Source organism: Aulonocara stuartgranti (genome assembly GCF_965226115.1).
Source record: "Aulonocara stuartgranti genome assembly, chromosome: 16".
NCBI lineage: Eukaryota > Metazoa > Chordata > Actinopteri > Cichliformes > Cichlidae > Aulonocara > Aulonocara stuartgranti.
The window spans coordinates 31,855,726-31,870,841 of NC_138952.1; the positions used below are offsets into that span (position 1 = coordinate 31,855,726).

The window sequence follows — 15,116 nt, forward strand, 5'->3', positions numbered from 1 at the left end:
GGCAGAGGTAAACCTCTGCCCTGCTGCCAATCACACGCGTTGTCTCTTATTGTTGCCGTTCCATGAGGTCAGGACTTGGTCGCCGCATCACACTGGCCATCTCGCATTAACCTTCCAGTCTGGGGCCTCTCTTTCAGTGCTCAGCTAGCCTGTTTTTAAAAGGTCTTTACACAGCTGATAGGCCACCTCTGGACACACCCCTGCCTCAGCAGGTGGTCCCTATCAGCTAATTTGTCCCATGTGCAGCCAGTCCACAGTGGATAAAAACCATGTCACATAAAACACTAAAAACCATGCAATAGAAACAGAATAAAACCATGCAAATAAAACACTCATAAATAAACACTAAAAATCAGAATAAAAACAATATACAAGATAAATACAAATTTCCACTGTGTGACATATACCACACAACCAGTGATGAAGACAGTTAAGTAGCTGCATATTTGGGACTTCAGTGAATATTTTTCTAGAAGAACCAGTAGAACCATTTCACACTGTCTGCTTTTCCTGCACTGACACATTTCAATGACATTTCTAATGCTTGAAGTTTGAATTTTCATGTTTGTTACATTTCTGTTTCTGTTCCTCTGTTATTCTGGTATGATATCATTTTTTTGTCCTTTTAGCTCCTACATCAATTTTATACTAATTATCCTCTCCTGCGCTTCTAGTGCCCTTTCTGCCTTGTTTCAGCACATCCTTCTTGCCCTCTTGTGCTCACTCTTCTGCCATTTTTAAAATTTAATTTACTTCCAGCCAAGTTCTTCTCCTTTCCGTGTCTTGCTGTGTAATTATTAAGTGTATATACAGTCCTGTCTTCCACACACCTGTTGTAGGTTAACATTTTGAACTTTATTTTCAGAATGATTAAAATACATGCCTCCTATTTGTCTGCATCATGCAATTAGATGCCCAGGATCATATAAAAAGAAAACCCAAACCTTCTCGTGGTCTATTTCTAGGCGGCAATCATGCCTGCACATGGAGACGATAAGATTATGTGACAAAAATCTATATTTCTTAACATAAAAAAAAAAACTCCAGTAATGTCAGAACCTGGCCACAACTATATAGAAAAAAAGAGATTATGGCAGACTGAACAAAGAGAGCATCTGACTGGCACATGCAGAACAGAGTCAACGTTGGAGCGCCACAGATCACGAGGGAATTCATTACAGAAAACTTAAAACAACAAATGAGGAGGCTGTTTCTATAGCAACTGGTAAGAGGGGATGCCATTGAGAGAGGGTGGAGGATTGGTGATACTGTGATTGGAGCCAGGTGTGCCAGATAGGTGTGCCAGATGGGCAGCCATAGACCAGCCATGGAGCACAAGCACAAGAGAAAGGATCAGAACTGGAAGCACAGGAGACCACAGACTGAAAAATATGGTTTTGCATCCTAAGCTGCTACATTATAGCTACAGCTCTGCTTTAACAGATATGATTTATCTAATATATCAGTCTCTACTGCTCATTTGGGGTGGCTGTAGCTCAGGTGGCAGAGCAGATCAACCGGTGGTTCGATCCCAGGCTGCTCCAGTCTGCATGCCAAATATCCTTGGGCAAGATCCTAACCCCATGTTGCTCTCTGATGCATCCATCAGAGTGTGGATGTGTATGAATGTTAGATACTTAGCAATTAAGCTTAGAAGTGAATGGGTGTGATTGGGTGAATGAATTAGTTGTATAAAGCGCTTTGAGTGCTCAGACAGAGTAGAAAAGCACTATATAAGAACCAGTCCATTTACCATTTAGGGAAAAACACTACCCACCCAACCCCAAACAGAAAATAAGAACTATCTTCTGACTGTAGCCCACAAACGTAGATTACTGAAAAATGTGATGATCATTATTTTCTGACAGGGTGAAAAGTATGGCCACCTCAGCGAGACTTAATGAAACACCTGTCTGTTAGCACAAAGATGTGTGTGACAGATAAAAGCTGTACCGAACCAGAGAGCAATCACCTTGGCGGTCACCGTGTCAAACCCCAGTATCCTTATTTTATTTTAAAAGTAGTAAAAGGCAATGTTAAAGTTACATAAGTCATCATTTTTGCAAATTTTCTTATTGCTATATCACTGTTTGCTACTCAAAAACTTCATTAGCTTGGTATCATAGTTTTTTGTGTTTCCTTTGAATAGCAAAGGTAAAACTGGTACGTACATACGTGTTACCTAAACTGAAAGTACAAATGAAAAAATAACCATTTATTTCTCATCAGATCCGTCATTGCTGTATGTTTTAAATCAAGCATTTGGTTTTTGCGTAAGTGCCGTGGAATGGAGCATGTCTATTTTTCAAAATGAGAAACAAATCAACTGTTTCTCTGTGATTCAGTCATTCCCATTTCCTTTGTTTTTGTACAAGGCAATCACACAAGATGACCCCTGATTACCAGATCTTCATATACGCACACTTGAAAGATTCAAGAGTAAACAATGTTTGAGTTTATTGCTTTTTCCCCCTTCCCTTTGTTGCATGACAAAGAGGCTCAATCAGCAGGTTGAGTAGACTTTTCATTTGATAATCACTTAAATTATGTTTAAGGTTTAAGCTTTTCAGTCAGGGTTTATGTAAATGCACTGGTACCCACAGTCATGCAAAACAGAATAAAAGCAAAGCTACAGAAAGATAAAAACATATTGCAAAACAGCAAAATATGAATGCACAAAATTAGTATTTGTATCATTGAAAAGTGTCCGTCTTTCTTATGCAGATTTCTTATGAAGACTTTTAAGCAAAAGGTATTAAAAACAATTCAGTTTTATTTATACAGCGCCAATTTACAGCAACAGTCACCTCAAAGGGCTTTATATTGTAAGGTAGACCCTACAATAATACATACAGAGAAAAACCCAACAATCATATGACCCCGTATGAGCAAGCATTTTGGTGACAGTGGGAAGAAAAAACTCCCTTTTAACAGGAAGAAACCTCCAGCAGAACCAGGCTGAGGACAGGGTGGGGCCATCTGCTGCGACCGGTTGGGGTGAGAGATAATCATAGATTATCAAAAAATATTAGATCATTTTTGTCTGTAACCTTTGGTTTAATATATTCCTCTCTGCCTGTCTACAACGAAAGTCTGTCTATCACAGATAACAGATTATCTGCTTCTTGTGGGACAGATTTTTTTCATAAAACCAAAACAATGAATAAAAAGAGGTTAAAAAACACAGCAGAGGTTCAGAATCGGGTGTTAATCACCTGTGAGTTGATCGCTGGAAAAAAAAATAGGAAAACCAAAACAATGAATAAGAAAAAAATTAAGTGTTTCCAGGGTGTAACAATGCAGATTCACCTTTATTAGTAGGTTTTGGTACAAAATCTGGTGTCAGTGTCAGGGGAAATATGAGTGCAGTGCTCTGCCTCCAGTCTACTCGATCAGAACAGTTAATCCCTGAAAGAATAACATACAGTGTCCACGTCACAGCACCACCTGACACAAGGTGTGCTGCTTAATCTGTTAAATAAAACAACAACGTATGCAGGCTTCAGGTCTATCTATCTATCTATGAATGCTTACTTCAGGAAGCTTTAGCAAGCTTTAACTTGCCCTGTAGCTTCTCATAGGGTTTTCAGTCTAACAGATGCCAGGCCAGTCTTACTTTCTCAGAATAAGATTTAGCTGAAAAATTAGACTTCCCTAGTTGATGAAACTCTTGTGTTCAGAAACTTTTAGAAGCTGCTGAGGCTTCTAAAGGGGTTTGAAACAAGTTAAAGCTCAATTCTTGGTTTTCCCGAAGCAGAGACTCATTCCCTGACATTTCCAGATTATCTTTGAAGTGACAGGAATATTGCAAGTCCAGGGTTGCCAGGATTTAACACAAGTCATTTAGAAATAATGTGTCCTGTAAGAACGTACTACAGCATGTGATAACCCAGCAGAAACAACAACATGCTGTTTTAGGTTGTTTTAAAGCAGAACTTTTTGACTAAAGCAAACATACCATATTACTCAAGCTCATACAAATCTCCTCATATGAAAATTAATCACCGTCCAATCGCATCCCAGTAACATTTACATCAAGACCAGAACAGGAGAGCATGAATCTTCATATTCATTTATAGCTGCAGATCTTTGGAATCACCTGAGAGTGTCCATTTGTTTCTGTATCTTAATTAGGCGATATGTGAGTACCTCATACAGTTATCATTCGTTAATAACGATTTCCCAGCAGGAGTTCACATTAAATGCTGGTAATCTTTTTAACATTTAATGCAGTTTATTGGCTGTTTTTCTTAATCAGATTCACCATCCACTTTCCTTTTCCTGAAGGAGACCAGTCATATCTTTGTTATCAACTTGACGTCAGTCCACGCAGCAAAACAGCCCAATACTCCCAGAGCTCAACATTCCAAGTGCTCTGTATTTTTCCAACTCTACACCCTGTGAGTGGAGCGAGAGAGAGAGAGGGAGAGAGAGATGGAGGGAGTGCAAGGTGCGTTGGAGATTGCGCAAGCGGGTTTGCTGATGCTCAGATTGGTGTGTTTGTGATTGGCCACCTGAGGAGATGCATGTCAGCCAGCAAAGTTGCGTGCTTTTAAAGTGCTGCGGGCAGAGGGCAATGCATTCAGAACACTCACAGCTGTTAGGAGACGAGACCGGAGAGCAGAGCCACGTCAAGCAGACCTTCCTCAAACACAGAGAGAAAAAAGAAGAAGAAGAAAGTGGAGATATGACTCTGTCAGCTGTGCAACAACTTTTTCTGCTGTGTTTATTCATTTGCTTTGGATGTTGGAGCACAACAGGTGGGTGAAGCATGATACTGAGTCAGATACATGTAAACCAGCACCATCGTCAAGGTGCATGAGTTGTTTTTGGCAGCTAAAATTAATCATGCTCTAAAAGTTGTTTTCAGTGGTGATCGCTTATAAGCAAAGTGTAATTTTGAGTGCATTTTTTAAGGTTTTATATCTTTATGAATGCGCCTGTAAGTTATGAAGCCAGTCGTACATTTAGTGTAAGTTTTTAAAATAATTATTTATGGTATACTAATCCTGATGCAAGAAGTGGAAAATTCCAGCTCACTATATAACAAATAGGCTTCATCACTGGTTTCAGGAAATAAGGAATATCTGAGTCATAGTTGTAGGACTATTTCAGCTTGCACTTAAACTCTCAGTATATGTTAAAAAAAAAAGCAATGCATAGGTGGATTCAGAGGCAATTAAAGAGGGACTAACACCACAATGTAACACAACGTAGCCAACATTGAAATGGTTAATAAGTTCTAACTCAATCATTCATTGTCACTGAATGATTTATCAGTGCTGTATAGATCCATAATGAGCTAATAAATATAGGTTGATGTGCTTTGTACTCAAAGATGCAGTATCTTGCGCAGTCTTTTTAATTAATAAGACTTCTTCACTGGATATTTTAAACAAAAGTATAAAATTGGTATGTAGTGAATGGATTGTGATGTAATGAATGGTGACTGGTGATACACCAAGATGTGATAGGCATAATGTATGATTCTGATTAATAATAATTCTTCATAAATTCCCCTATAGGTGATGTTAGCTCAAGGTTATCCCACTTTTTAAAAAAAAGTCATAATGTGTGCAAGTGCAAAAACTGGTACAATATGTACAGTCTTACTCCAGTCTGGGTGCTCTGCTCAGACTGGGGAAATCTTTTATAAATGACTCATTGTAAGAGAAAAAAATGCATTTATTATTAAAATTTAGTACCAGTAGAATTATATCAATGTAAAACGTACTCTATTACAAGTACCGATCCCCTATTAAAATGATTTATCAAATAAATTTCCCTTCTAAATGAAGGAGTGTGATACCTGGATGGAAAGCATTTACCTGACCTCATATTAAAATGTTGCGCTCTGTTTTAACTCTGAAACGCACAGTGACGTAAGCACATCTATGCAGACAGCAACATGTTAACATGGAGAAAATTGTAAATGAAATGATACAGAACCAGTGGATGTCGGTCCAAATAGGTTTTTTAATGAGATCTCTGAAATTCATAACACTATCTCCAACCTGTATGTTATTATTCTGAAATGTTTCTTTGACAGCTTAAAGATGCTTATTGAGGAAAGCTTGAACGTTTTCAGCATGTCGTTCGATAACAGTCACTCATGAGCAGCCCGAGCCTCACAGTCATATGTAGTATTGCATCAAACATACACCAGCAGCCTCCTCATATTAGAGGCTTACTAATAATATGAAATTTGAACACATAAAAATACAATAAATGATGATACAGGACTTCTAAATTATTATTTTGGACTACATATGCATGACATCGTGGTATCAGTCCAATTACAATATTACATTTATTGAATTATGCTGCCCTACTATAAAAAGATCGATAAGTACTAACATTATGTGTATCTTTATCCAGATGCCAGTCCTCTTGATCAGTGGGAAGACGGCATAGTGTTACAAAAGGTAGTGAGACTCTTCATTTACAATCATCCCTCCATCACTGAGGCATTTTTCAAAGTCTCTACAATTTTTGTTTTTGCTGTTGTTATTTTCCTCCTAACTTAGTGGATGATCCACTCATTCTGGTCTACATTTCTTGTGTAATTAGCACTACTTATTGCCAGTTTGATGAACAGTGTCATCTGCACTCAGCCACACATTCGGTGCTTTGAGCAACTCTGTGACAAGAAATATACAGACACTTAGAAGTTTGAGTACAAATGTTCTATTTTACTTTCAAACAGTGTTGATGTTGTGTTTTATGGGAAAATAAGAAGTAAGAATAGAAAAATCACTGGTCAAAGGTATTATGTTGCATTCACTGCCAGCTTTCAAGCTGTAAATAAGTGTACTGTTTGTCTGCAGGTGCGAGGGATCAGAAGTGATGATTTGAGTGGTGTCTTGCGGAGAGACCAGAATGAGGTAGGCAAACATTTTAAAGCTACTTTAAAGGTTTCTATTCTATTCTATTCTATTCTATTCTATTCTATTCTATTCTATTCTATGCTATAGGCCTCATGCTAACACTTTAAAGGGGTTTTCGACGTATGATCACAAACTATATGACTTTAAAAACTGCTTTTAATGCTTGACTTGTGAAAAACCATACCTTCAAACCACAGCTGACAAACTAATCCTTAAAAAATAAAAGTCCAGTTCAATAGATGGTCACATGTCAAATTTCAATTCTCTTCAGCAAGCTGTGTCAAATGCACGTCCTTTAAATAAGAAACATTACATCACAGCAGAGGCAGAAGTACAAAGAGGAGAAATGACGAGATGAAAAAAAAGTGCTTCTAAAAAAAGACAGTTTTAGACGGTTATCCTGACGGTTAGCAGGATAAACATGACTGTGTCTGGGTTGCTACCCAAGTTTATCTCTTTTTGAAGTTATGGAGTGGGCAGGTGAGCCACCGAGTCAACAGGAAGACAACATGACATGATACCACAATACCCAAAGGAAGTAACAGAGCTGGAATCATTGTGTGCTCTCTTACGTTTTGCTGAATTATTGCTGTTTTGCCTGTTTACTGTATTCAAGAGTCAATGGAGGCAGGATAGAGTGTGAGAACTTTAATTCTGTTATTAATGCCTAATTGTTTTCCTTCCCCCACAGGAGCAGGTTCAGAATGTCTTCAAAAGAGTAGGTTTTCTTCCCTAGTTGTCTTTACACTTTTCCATCATTTCTGCTGTTTGTTCAGCACCAGCTCACTGATTCTGCTCCCCCCCCCCCAGTTCCTGTTTCATTACTCCAAAGCACGCAACTCTGTTGGAGCTGTACAAAAAGAGGTGAGCAAATGAGCAAACCAATCAAACTTAGTGTCTGATGTTTCCATTTATTTGTCATTTTCGAGAGTTATTGCTTTAATTTAATGCAGTGCTTAAACTGCTTTTGGTCATTTCAATTGGCAGCATGGGTGGAAAAGGAGAACACAAAACATCTGCTTTGAGGCTTTCAGGTTGATCATGAATTTTTATTCAAAACCTGTTGAAGTGAACGAATCTAAAGACTCTTTTTTTCACCCCCGAAAACGGCAAACAAACCTAAGTAAGTTTCAGTTTCAGAGCTGGCCATTTGGATGCTGTCGGCTCGCTCGCAGAGCTGATACAGCATGACAGCAGGTGGCAAATGCGACTTTAAATACTGAAATCTGGAGCGAAATTCTGGTCTTTTGGCCTACTCAGCAGATCCTCATGAAGCTCTCTCCCTTTCTTCCTCCAGTCTCATTCAGTTCACCCTCTCATGCGACTTTCACCAAAGCTTTCCCAGAGGAGAAAGAAGAAAGTGGTACTTTTGGTGAGAACACAGATCTGAATGCTTTTAACTGATTTTTTTACTTGGAGATTTCAGAGCAGGGTTATGAATGAAGCGGATAGAAAAACTGCAGACATTTGAGGTCATCTCTCAAGCTTAGGGACTTTTAAAGCTTCCTACTTAACAATTGGAGGTAGTAAACTGTTTTTGGCTGGTGAGCCATTCACGTTAATCAGTGTTTGCAAGCTGAAGGGGTTTTGAGCTGCTCAAGCAGGAACTGTTTATTGCTCCCATAATTCATTTCATCTCACTAAAAAATGTCTAAGTAGGCAAAACAATACAGTTAAGAAACTAGATTAAAATTTGGGGAAATAAATTTTTTTGGCACAGCACACATGAAAAAGTTGCCCAAACTGTCCTTTAGCCCCTCTAAAATTGACTCCATACACTTCAGAGATATAATAAATGCTAAAACTATGGCGCTAAAGTGAAAATGTGCATTTTTTCCATTATTAAGACTAAAAACAGCAGAAACATTTTCATCTCTTCTCTGCACATACAGCAGACATTCTCGAAAACACACACACGCACACACCCCATACTTTCCACTCATTTCTCTTCTGCCTATAAAGACTTAACCTTTTCAGGTAGTGAAGAAGTAGTGAACCAGTGATTAAGAATTAGCCAGCATGTATCACTTTTAATTGCATTACTACTCAGGTTCAATGTAGTGACTGACTCTTTCTCTTCATCTCCTGCTAATTAAACAGAAGATTCGAGGTCTGCCAGAGGGGATGTTGTAAAAGGAAACAAACAAACACACACGTATCAGAAGAAGAGCAGCTGGCAGATCCACCTGCGGACATCACACTCAAAATCAACTGATGGACCACGCAACAGCATCTGTAACTTTTTTGTTAACAAAAACAATTTGATTGTACAGCTGGAAAAAAACTGAAGTGTGTTGCTAAAGCTGCCGTGTGTCTTGTTGCTTGCAAATGCAAAAAAATAAATAAAAAATTGGTGTCATTGGACGGAAACTGTCACCAAGCAAATTTGGCAGATTGTTACACAAGACATGAGTATCTAAAACAAAACAACACAAAACCGTCACTGATCGCTGTGGCAAAGAGGTGAACTCACATTTAATTTACCAGAATTAAATGTACATGTACATTTTGTGACATAATTATCATGAAACGGTATTAAAAAAAGTTAAAACTCGTCTGTGATGCTTTTGTGAGGACGTAGTTGATACAGTTCAATGTTTATTCAAATTACAAAACAGTTGTTGTTTCCCCTGCTGAAATGTACTGTAGGATGATCATAATGCAGGTTTGACACTTTCCAGCAGCCCAGTGGCCTGTCCAAATACAGGACTGATCCAGTATAAGAGCGCCACCTACATGGTTACAACACACAACGCACATGCTGACAAAGGAGAAGCCGCCCCCTCTGCTCGGTTTTAAGGTCTTCGCAGTGTTTTCCATGTAGCTGTCACACGGCTTTTGTGGTTGAAGTTACAGGTGTTTACTTTTTTTTAATCCTCATCCTCTGAGTCACTGTCTTTTCGTGTATGAAGTGAACTTCTTATCGATGACATTAACTTGTCTTCGATTTGTTTCTTGGGGTTTTCCTCCAGGTCTGTCTTCACGGCTCCAGTTTCTGATAACCTCCACTCCAGCTCTGATTGGGACACACAACATGAATTATAGACACTTCAATCGCATAACATGAGGTATAGCCGATGCAATATCGCTCAACAGATTGACAAACTGCAGCGTCCAAAGTTACATGCAATACACTGAGATGTACTGAAAATAAATTCATAACTCTCAAACGAGCTTTAGTGACTTAATAGAATTCTAACAGTACCTATCATTAAAACCAAACTGCCTGACTAAAAGTGCAACTGCTGAAAAATGAAAACATGACAAAACGAATTTCAGATTAAATGCCAACACCTGTGTACCTACTTCCTGATATTTTCCAGTTTAAAACAACACAAAACGATCATTGTATCCACTCAGAGATAGGTCTGTCAGGCCTACAGTCAGTTAGTTAGTTTTGTGCTTAAAAAATGTTCGGTTTTGTCAGCAAGTCGCCTCTTACCTTCAACTTTCAGGTTCATGCCCCCAAAGACCAGAGGACCGATGAACTGGGCCTTCATCTCGCCCTCAAAGTAAACAAAGATGGTGGGCAGGTTGCGGTCGGGGTAGTTGGGGATGCAGGTGGTGGAGATGGACTTGAGGAACTTGGTCTGAGGGAACTTCCTGGCTAATGTGCTCAGGTGCTGGTTGATGAGGGTGCACAGAGGGATGCTGGTAAGGGAGATGAATGGAGAGAAAACATCAGACTGACCTGTTGGTGGTAAACTTTGTGACAACAGTTGCTCATTTTTAATGTAATGTCAGTTAATGTTAATGTCAGTAATTGTTTCCTGCCCCAAGTGAATGTGTGTGGAATATGAAATAGACAGCATCAGATCAGCAGTACTGAATGGTTATACCAATACGAATCACATTTAGGCACAGTACTGGGGACGTGAGCCACAACGATGGCCCAATGGCATTAATTATTTGGCCAGTTAGTTAATTACAAAATCTCCAGATTGCCATTGGCTAACTGATCCCTTCTTATTTTATCCAAACTACAAAACACAAAAACAGATATTCAAACAGCAACCAAGTGCATGAAGAAAAGAAAAAAAAATACTCATATCTAAGCAGAAGCATATAAAGAATGGAAATAACACATTATCAAATAAATTTGAGGTAATTTAACAAATCAAAGAATTTAATTTTAAGAATTACAAGACATTGTATTTTAAACAGCAACGGTTTGCAGTTTACCTGCTCAAAATACCAGGATCACCTCCAACCATGAAGTGTTCTGGACTTAGAACAGCTTTTCACATCACCAAAAATAAATTCTCTCTAACTTTGAGAGTAGATTTGTTTGAGATTTTGTTCAATAGCATTTTAATTGCTGCAATATATAAAACTGGACAAACATAATCCGACTGTTCAATTAAAACATTTTAATGATAACAGCAACCTGGAAGTGCTAAGTCTATTCAAAGAAAAAGCATGTAAAATAACTGAGATTAATGGTAAATATACCCTTATAAACACGAAATGAAAAACTTCACTCGATATTTTCCTCATTCATGCTTACTGGATGACCTACCCCTGCTTGTAGAGGTGCAGCACCACCCAGATGCCATCTCCAGCCTTGTTGACCTCTTTGACGTAGTCCTGTCCAGAGATTTCTGCCACCTCACCGAACACATTCTTCATCTGGGTTGCTTTCCATTCGGCAAGACGCTTCTGTCTGCAAGGAGACGCAGCCTACATCAGTACCCCGACAAACTCACATGACTATCAATCCACAATAAAAGTTTAAGACAGAGATTTTCTTCTCTAGCAAAAATGTTTTCTTTTTCATGACCAACAGAAAATACTAAGTATACTTTTAACTACCACATTCTAGTTAAAATCAGCTTTTCCCAAGATAATTTAACAGTACCTCACCAAAAAAATAACAGATCAAGAGGTCTAATGGGTGCAAGCAGAAGGTGTAAACAAACAGGCAACTAACCACCAGCATAAAGCTGAAATTATTTATTCTTGTTCCACTCTACTTGAGTTGTGCTCCAGTTGTTGTATTGTTTACCTATACATCTCAATGGCTGCTTCATCTTCCTCACTGAACTCATCTTCATTTTCCTCTAGCTCTTCCAACGTCATGTCCTCATATGTTTTAACTGATCAGAGAAAAAAAACCCATTAACATATCAAATAATACATCTGAATATTTCATGTGCATTTAACTGGCATTTGCAAACTATGTTAGGTTGGATAAAAATTTGCCTTTTGCAGTTTAAGCTACAAAGAATGACTGATCTCTCTTACCAACAGACTGCTGTTGGAGGGCCAGCTCCTCCTCTTCATCCTCCTTAGGTGTCTCCTTGGGAGGAAGAATTCCTTTCTTTCTCAGAATATCATTCCACTCTGTATCTTCATTTGGGTCCTAAAGAGAAAAGAAAAAGGTTTCTTTTAATCTGGGTTTCCATGTGATGTGAAAAAACAACATGACATTTCCAAGGTCAGTCTTTGTGCAAACAAATTACTTCCACGAGTTAACTTGATCTAACAAATAAGCTAAGATAGTGCTAGGGCTGCTCAATTAATCGAATTTTAATCACGATTACGATCTGGGCTTTCAACGATCATTAAAAATGACTGAGCCGATTATTAGCCCCTCCCTCATTTATCCGCGACACCTTAAAGGCCGGTCCGTGAAAATATTGTCGGGCATAAACCGGTCCGTGGCGCAAAAAAGGTTGGAGACCGCTGATTAAGAGGACCCGAGGGAAGCTCAGAAAGCTAAGCAGAAGTTATTTGGAGAGGAGAGTGACTGCCGTTGGTTGAAAAGAGAGGTAAAAAAAAAAAAAAAAACTTCAGTGGTGTTGCACACTATTTTATATTATTTTCTAAAGTCATTGTTAACCCTTTAAATCCGGTCAGAGCAGCACGCTCCGTTTTGTGTAACTATTTTTAAATCCCTGTAGAACCCAAACCGCGTAAGCTAGCGCAATAATTTGTTTTGCATATGAAACCGGAGGAGTTGTACTTACAACTGATGCCATCAGCTTGTCCTCGGTCACAGTTTCCTTCCACATAAAGCTTTGCAAAAATTGCATAAAAAGCGCTTGCAGGAACAAAAACATAATATTCCAGAAACACGCTTTGCCGATCCGATCAGCTGTTCGTAACACTTCCCACAGTGAAACAGACGTCAGCGCGAACTGTCGCATGTCCGCCATTTCCTGGCCGAAACCGGAAGTGACGTCATTTTCGCGGAAATGTAGTTTTTTACTTGTAGGCCTTAAAAGCCTATACTGGTCATGTTTGACTTTTCTGAATAGTTTCTGGGATGCTTAGAACTCAAATTGCACTGCTGGAAATAGTTTATTTTGATGCACATGCTGTTTTCTTTGCAAATTTGCATCATAGGATTGTTTTTTTTGTTTTTCCTGCAGTATATAAAAATTGGTGTATCTCCAAAATAAAACTATGAAGACACTCAAAATAAATTTCCTGTTGTTGTAAACTATTTTTTGCAACTTTTTTGTATTTAAAGTTTTGAGGGATAAACCTCTTAAATTTCTCCAAGTAGAAATATATGTAAAAAAACAAAACAAAAACGATATAAATTTTTTTGTAGTTTATTGCACTTTTTTGCAATTAATGTAGTTACTATGGACTTAATGCATACATATTATTAAAATATGGGCTATAACAGTTATTTAGCAACTTGAAATGCTCCCACAAATGGCACTACAACATGTAAAAAAAAAATAATATAAGCTCTGGCGGACTTGGTTCTATAGTAGGTCTTAAAGGGTTAAATAAATATCGTCAAATAATCGCGATCTCAATTTCAGTGAAAATAATCGTGATTATCATTTTTGCCATAATCGAGCAGCCCTAGATAGTGCTATGGACTAAGATAAGGCATGTGCACTCTATGGGTCTGGATGTGTTTTATAGTTGCTTAAAGTGAATGTATAAGAGCTCTGCTATACTCCTATTTGATCACAAACTGAGTGGATTTGTTTGCAGATCATATTTTATGGGCACTCATTGGGATCATTTTCTGCGAAAGAAAAGCCTCATGATCCGTGAAACGTCCCTACTAGATTGGTCAATAGATCCCCTTTGATGTGACTTAGCAAGCTGATACCCAGCTTTGGGTGACTGCTTATCTTTATAGCCAATGTTAGAATGAGTGAATCCAGATAACGGAAACACAGCCCTGGGTATGTTGAACTCGCTTCGTAGTATAGGCTCCAGGTCGTTATAAAGTTAACATCAAAACATTATTTGTTATTTACCCTTTTAATAAACACTTATTAAACTCAAATAAACTATAAACATTTTTAAAAGACTACAGGTCACTGGATTTATCAGTGGTTAAAAGTTTTTACATTTTCTTTTATCGTTTCCACAAAATATTTTAGCAAATCTGCTACCATATAAAAGTCTTCGTGTGCCAACGTTTATTTTTAGTTTGACAGTAATCGTCTCAACTCTGGTCCAAGACTATTCCGAGACCTTTTAACTGGTTTGAAGTGTTACAGGGCTAGCTTGCTAGCTAAGTGTAAAGCTATTGAGTGCTCAGAGACACTGCTGGCTAAATATCTAGAAAATTAAGTCGTCACGTTACACGGCTTTAAATGACATTAAGTATTCTCATTCACAGCCGGTACGCTGTGACTTTTAACAAACTAAAGAAGGTTTACCAACCTGCATTTTGACTGATAAGAGTTCTCTGAAATCACACCACTGTTCCCCTCCCAGACGCGGAAATAGAAGGAGCGCAGCCAAATCGATTCCGACAGGAAACAAAAACCTGTGACTGTTTCACATGCGCACAAAAAATACCCAGCATTAAAATAGCCCCCTGTAACTATCTATATAATGTCTCAAACATTTACTGAACTAATTTTTTTTTTTTACTGTGGTATAAAAACAAAAATTCCTGATTTTAGAAGGACTGGGAAAAAAACGCTTCACGGGGAGGACAATAATAACAGAGACACCAAGTTCCTGTTGAGGCGCAATATGCCCATATAAGGAATGAGAGCGGAGCATTCCATTTGTGGCTGCTGAGAGCGAATCCAAACAGGTGCCGTGTGTGTGTGTGTGTGTGTGTGTGTGTGTGTGTGTGTGTGTGTGTGTGTGTGTGTGTGTGTGTGCGCGCACACACACACACACACACACACAAAGAGTACAATATTTACTGTGGGATGTAAAAAGGGCACACAACGCAAAGCCTCTCAAGTGTAGGCAAGGCAAGTTTATTTGTATAGCACAATTCAACAACAAGGTGAT

General features: G+C 38.4%; 2 protein-coding genes across 2 annotated transcripts; one reads left to right on the forward strand and one right to left on the reverse strand.

The window, feature by feature from the left end:
- Positions 1-4,374: 4,374 nt before the first annotated feature.
- On the forward strand, positions 4,375-9,206 carry nms (neuromedin S). The gene is made up of 7 exons (XM_082507397.1): positions 4,375-4,760; positions 6,379-6,425; positions 6,828-6,884; positions 7,579-7,605; positions 7,698-7,751; positions 8,185-8,259; positions 8,988-9,206. The coding sequence occupies exons 1-7, from the start codon at positions 4,523-4,525 to the stop codon at positions 9,018-9,020; spliced, it is 531 nt and encodes a 176-aa protein (XP_082363523.1). The 5' UTR covers positions 4,375-4,522; the 3' UTR covers positions 9,021-9,206.
- Positions 9,207-9,334: 128 nt separating this feature from the next.
- pdcl3 (phosducin-like 3) lies at positions 9,335-14,634 on the reverse strand. Its single transcript, XM_082507394.1, has 6 exons — positions 14,529-14,634; positions 12,132-12,249; positions 11,893-11,983; positions 11,407-11,550; positions 10,330-10,538; positions 9,335-9,903 (listed from the first exon to the last, which is right to left on the reverse strand). Exons 1-6 carry the CDS (start codon positions 14,532-14,534, stop codon positions 9,758-9,760), a joined length of 714 nt encoding a protein of 237 aa, XP_082363520.1. The 5' UTR covers positions 14,535-14,634; the 3' UTR covers positions 9,335-9,757.
- Positions 14,635-15,116: the final 482 nt, after the last annotated feature.

Excerpts from the sequence above, each read along its gene's own strand:
- nms (XM_082507397.1), top strand. The coding sequence starts at position 4,523 with ATGCATGTCAGCCAGCAAAGTTGCGTGCTTTTAAAGTGCTGCGGGCAG. Across the intron at positions 6,426-6,827 it reads ACGGCATAGTGTTACAAAAG|GTGCGAGGGATCAGAAGTGA; the intron begins GTAGTGAGACTC and ends GTTTGTCTGCAG. Across the intron at positions 8,260-8,987 it reads AGAAGAAAGTGGTACTTTTG|AAGATTCGAGGTCTGCCAGA; the intron begins GTGAGAACACAG and ends CTAATTAAACAG.
- pdcl3 (XM_082507394.1), bottom strand. Across the intron at positions 11,551-11,892 it reads GCAGCCATTGAGATGTATAG|ACAGAAGCGTCTTGCCGAAT; the intron begins GTAAACAATACA and ends GTCTCCTTGCAG. Across the intron at positions 10,539-11,406 it reads CTGCACCTCTACAAGCAGGG|CATCCCTCTGTGCACCCTCA; the intron begins GTAGGTCATCCA and ends CTCCCTTACCAG.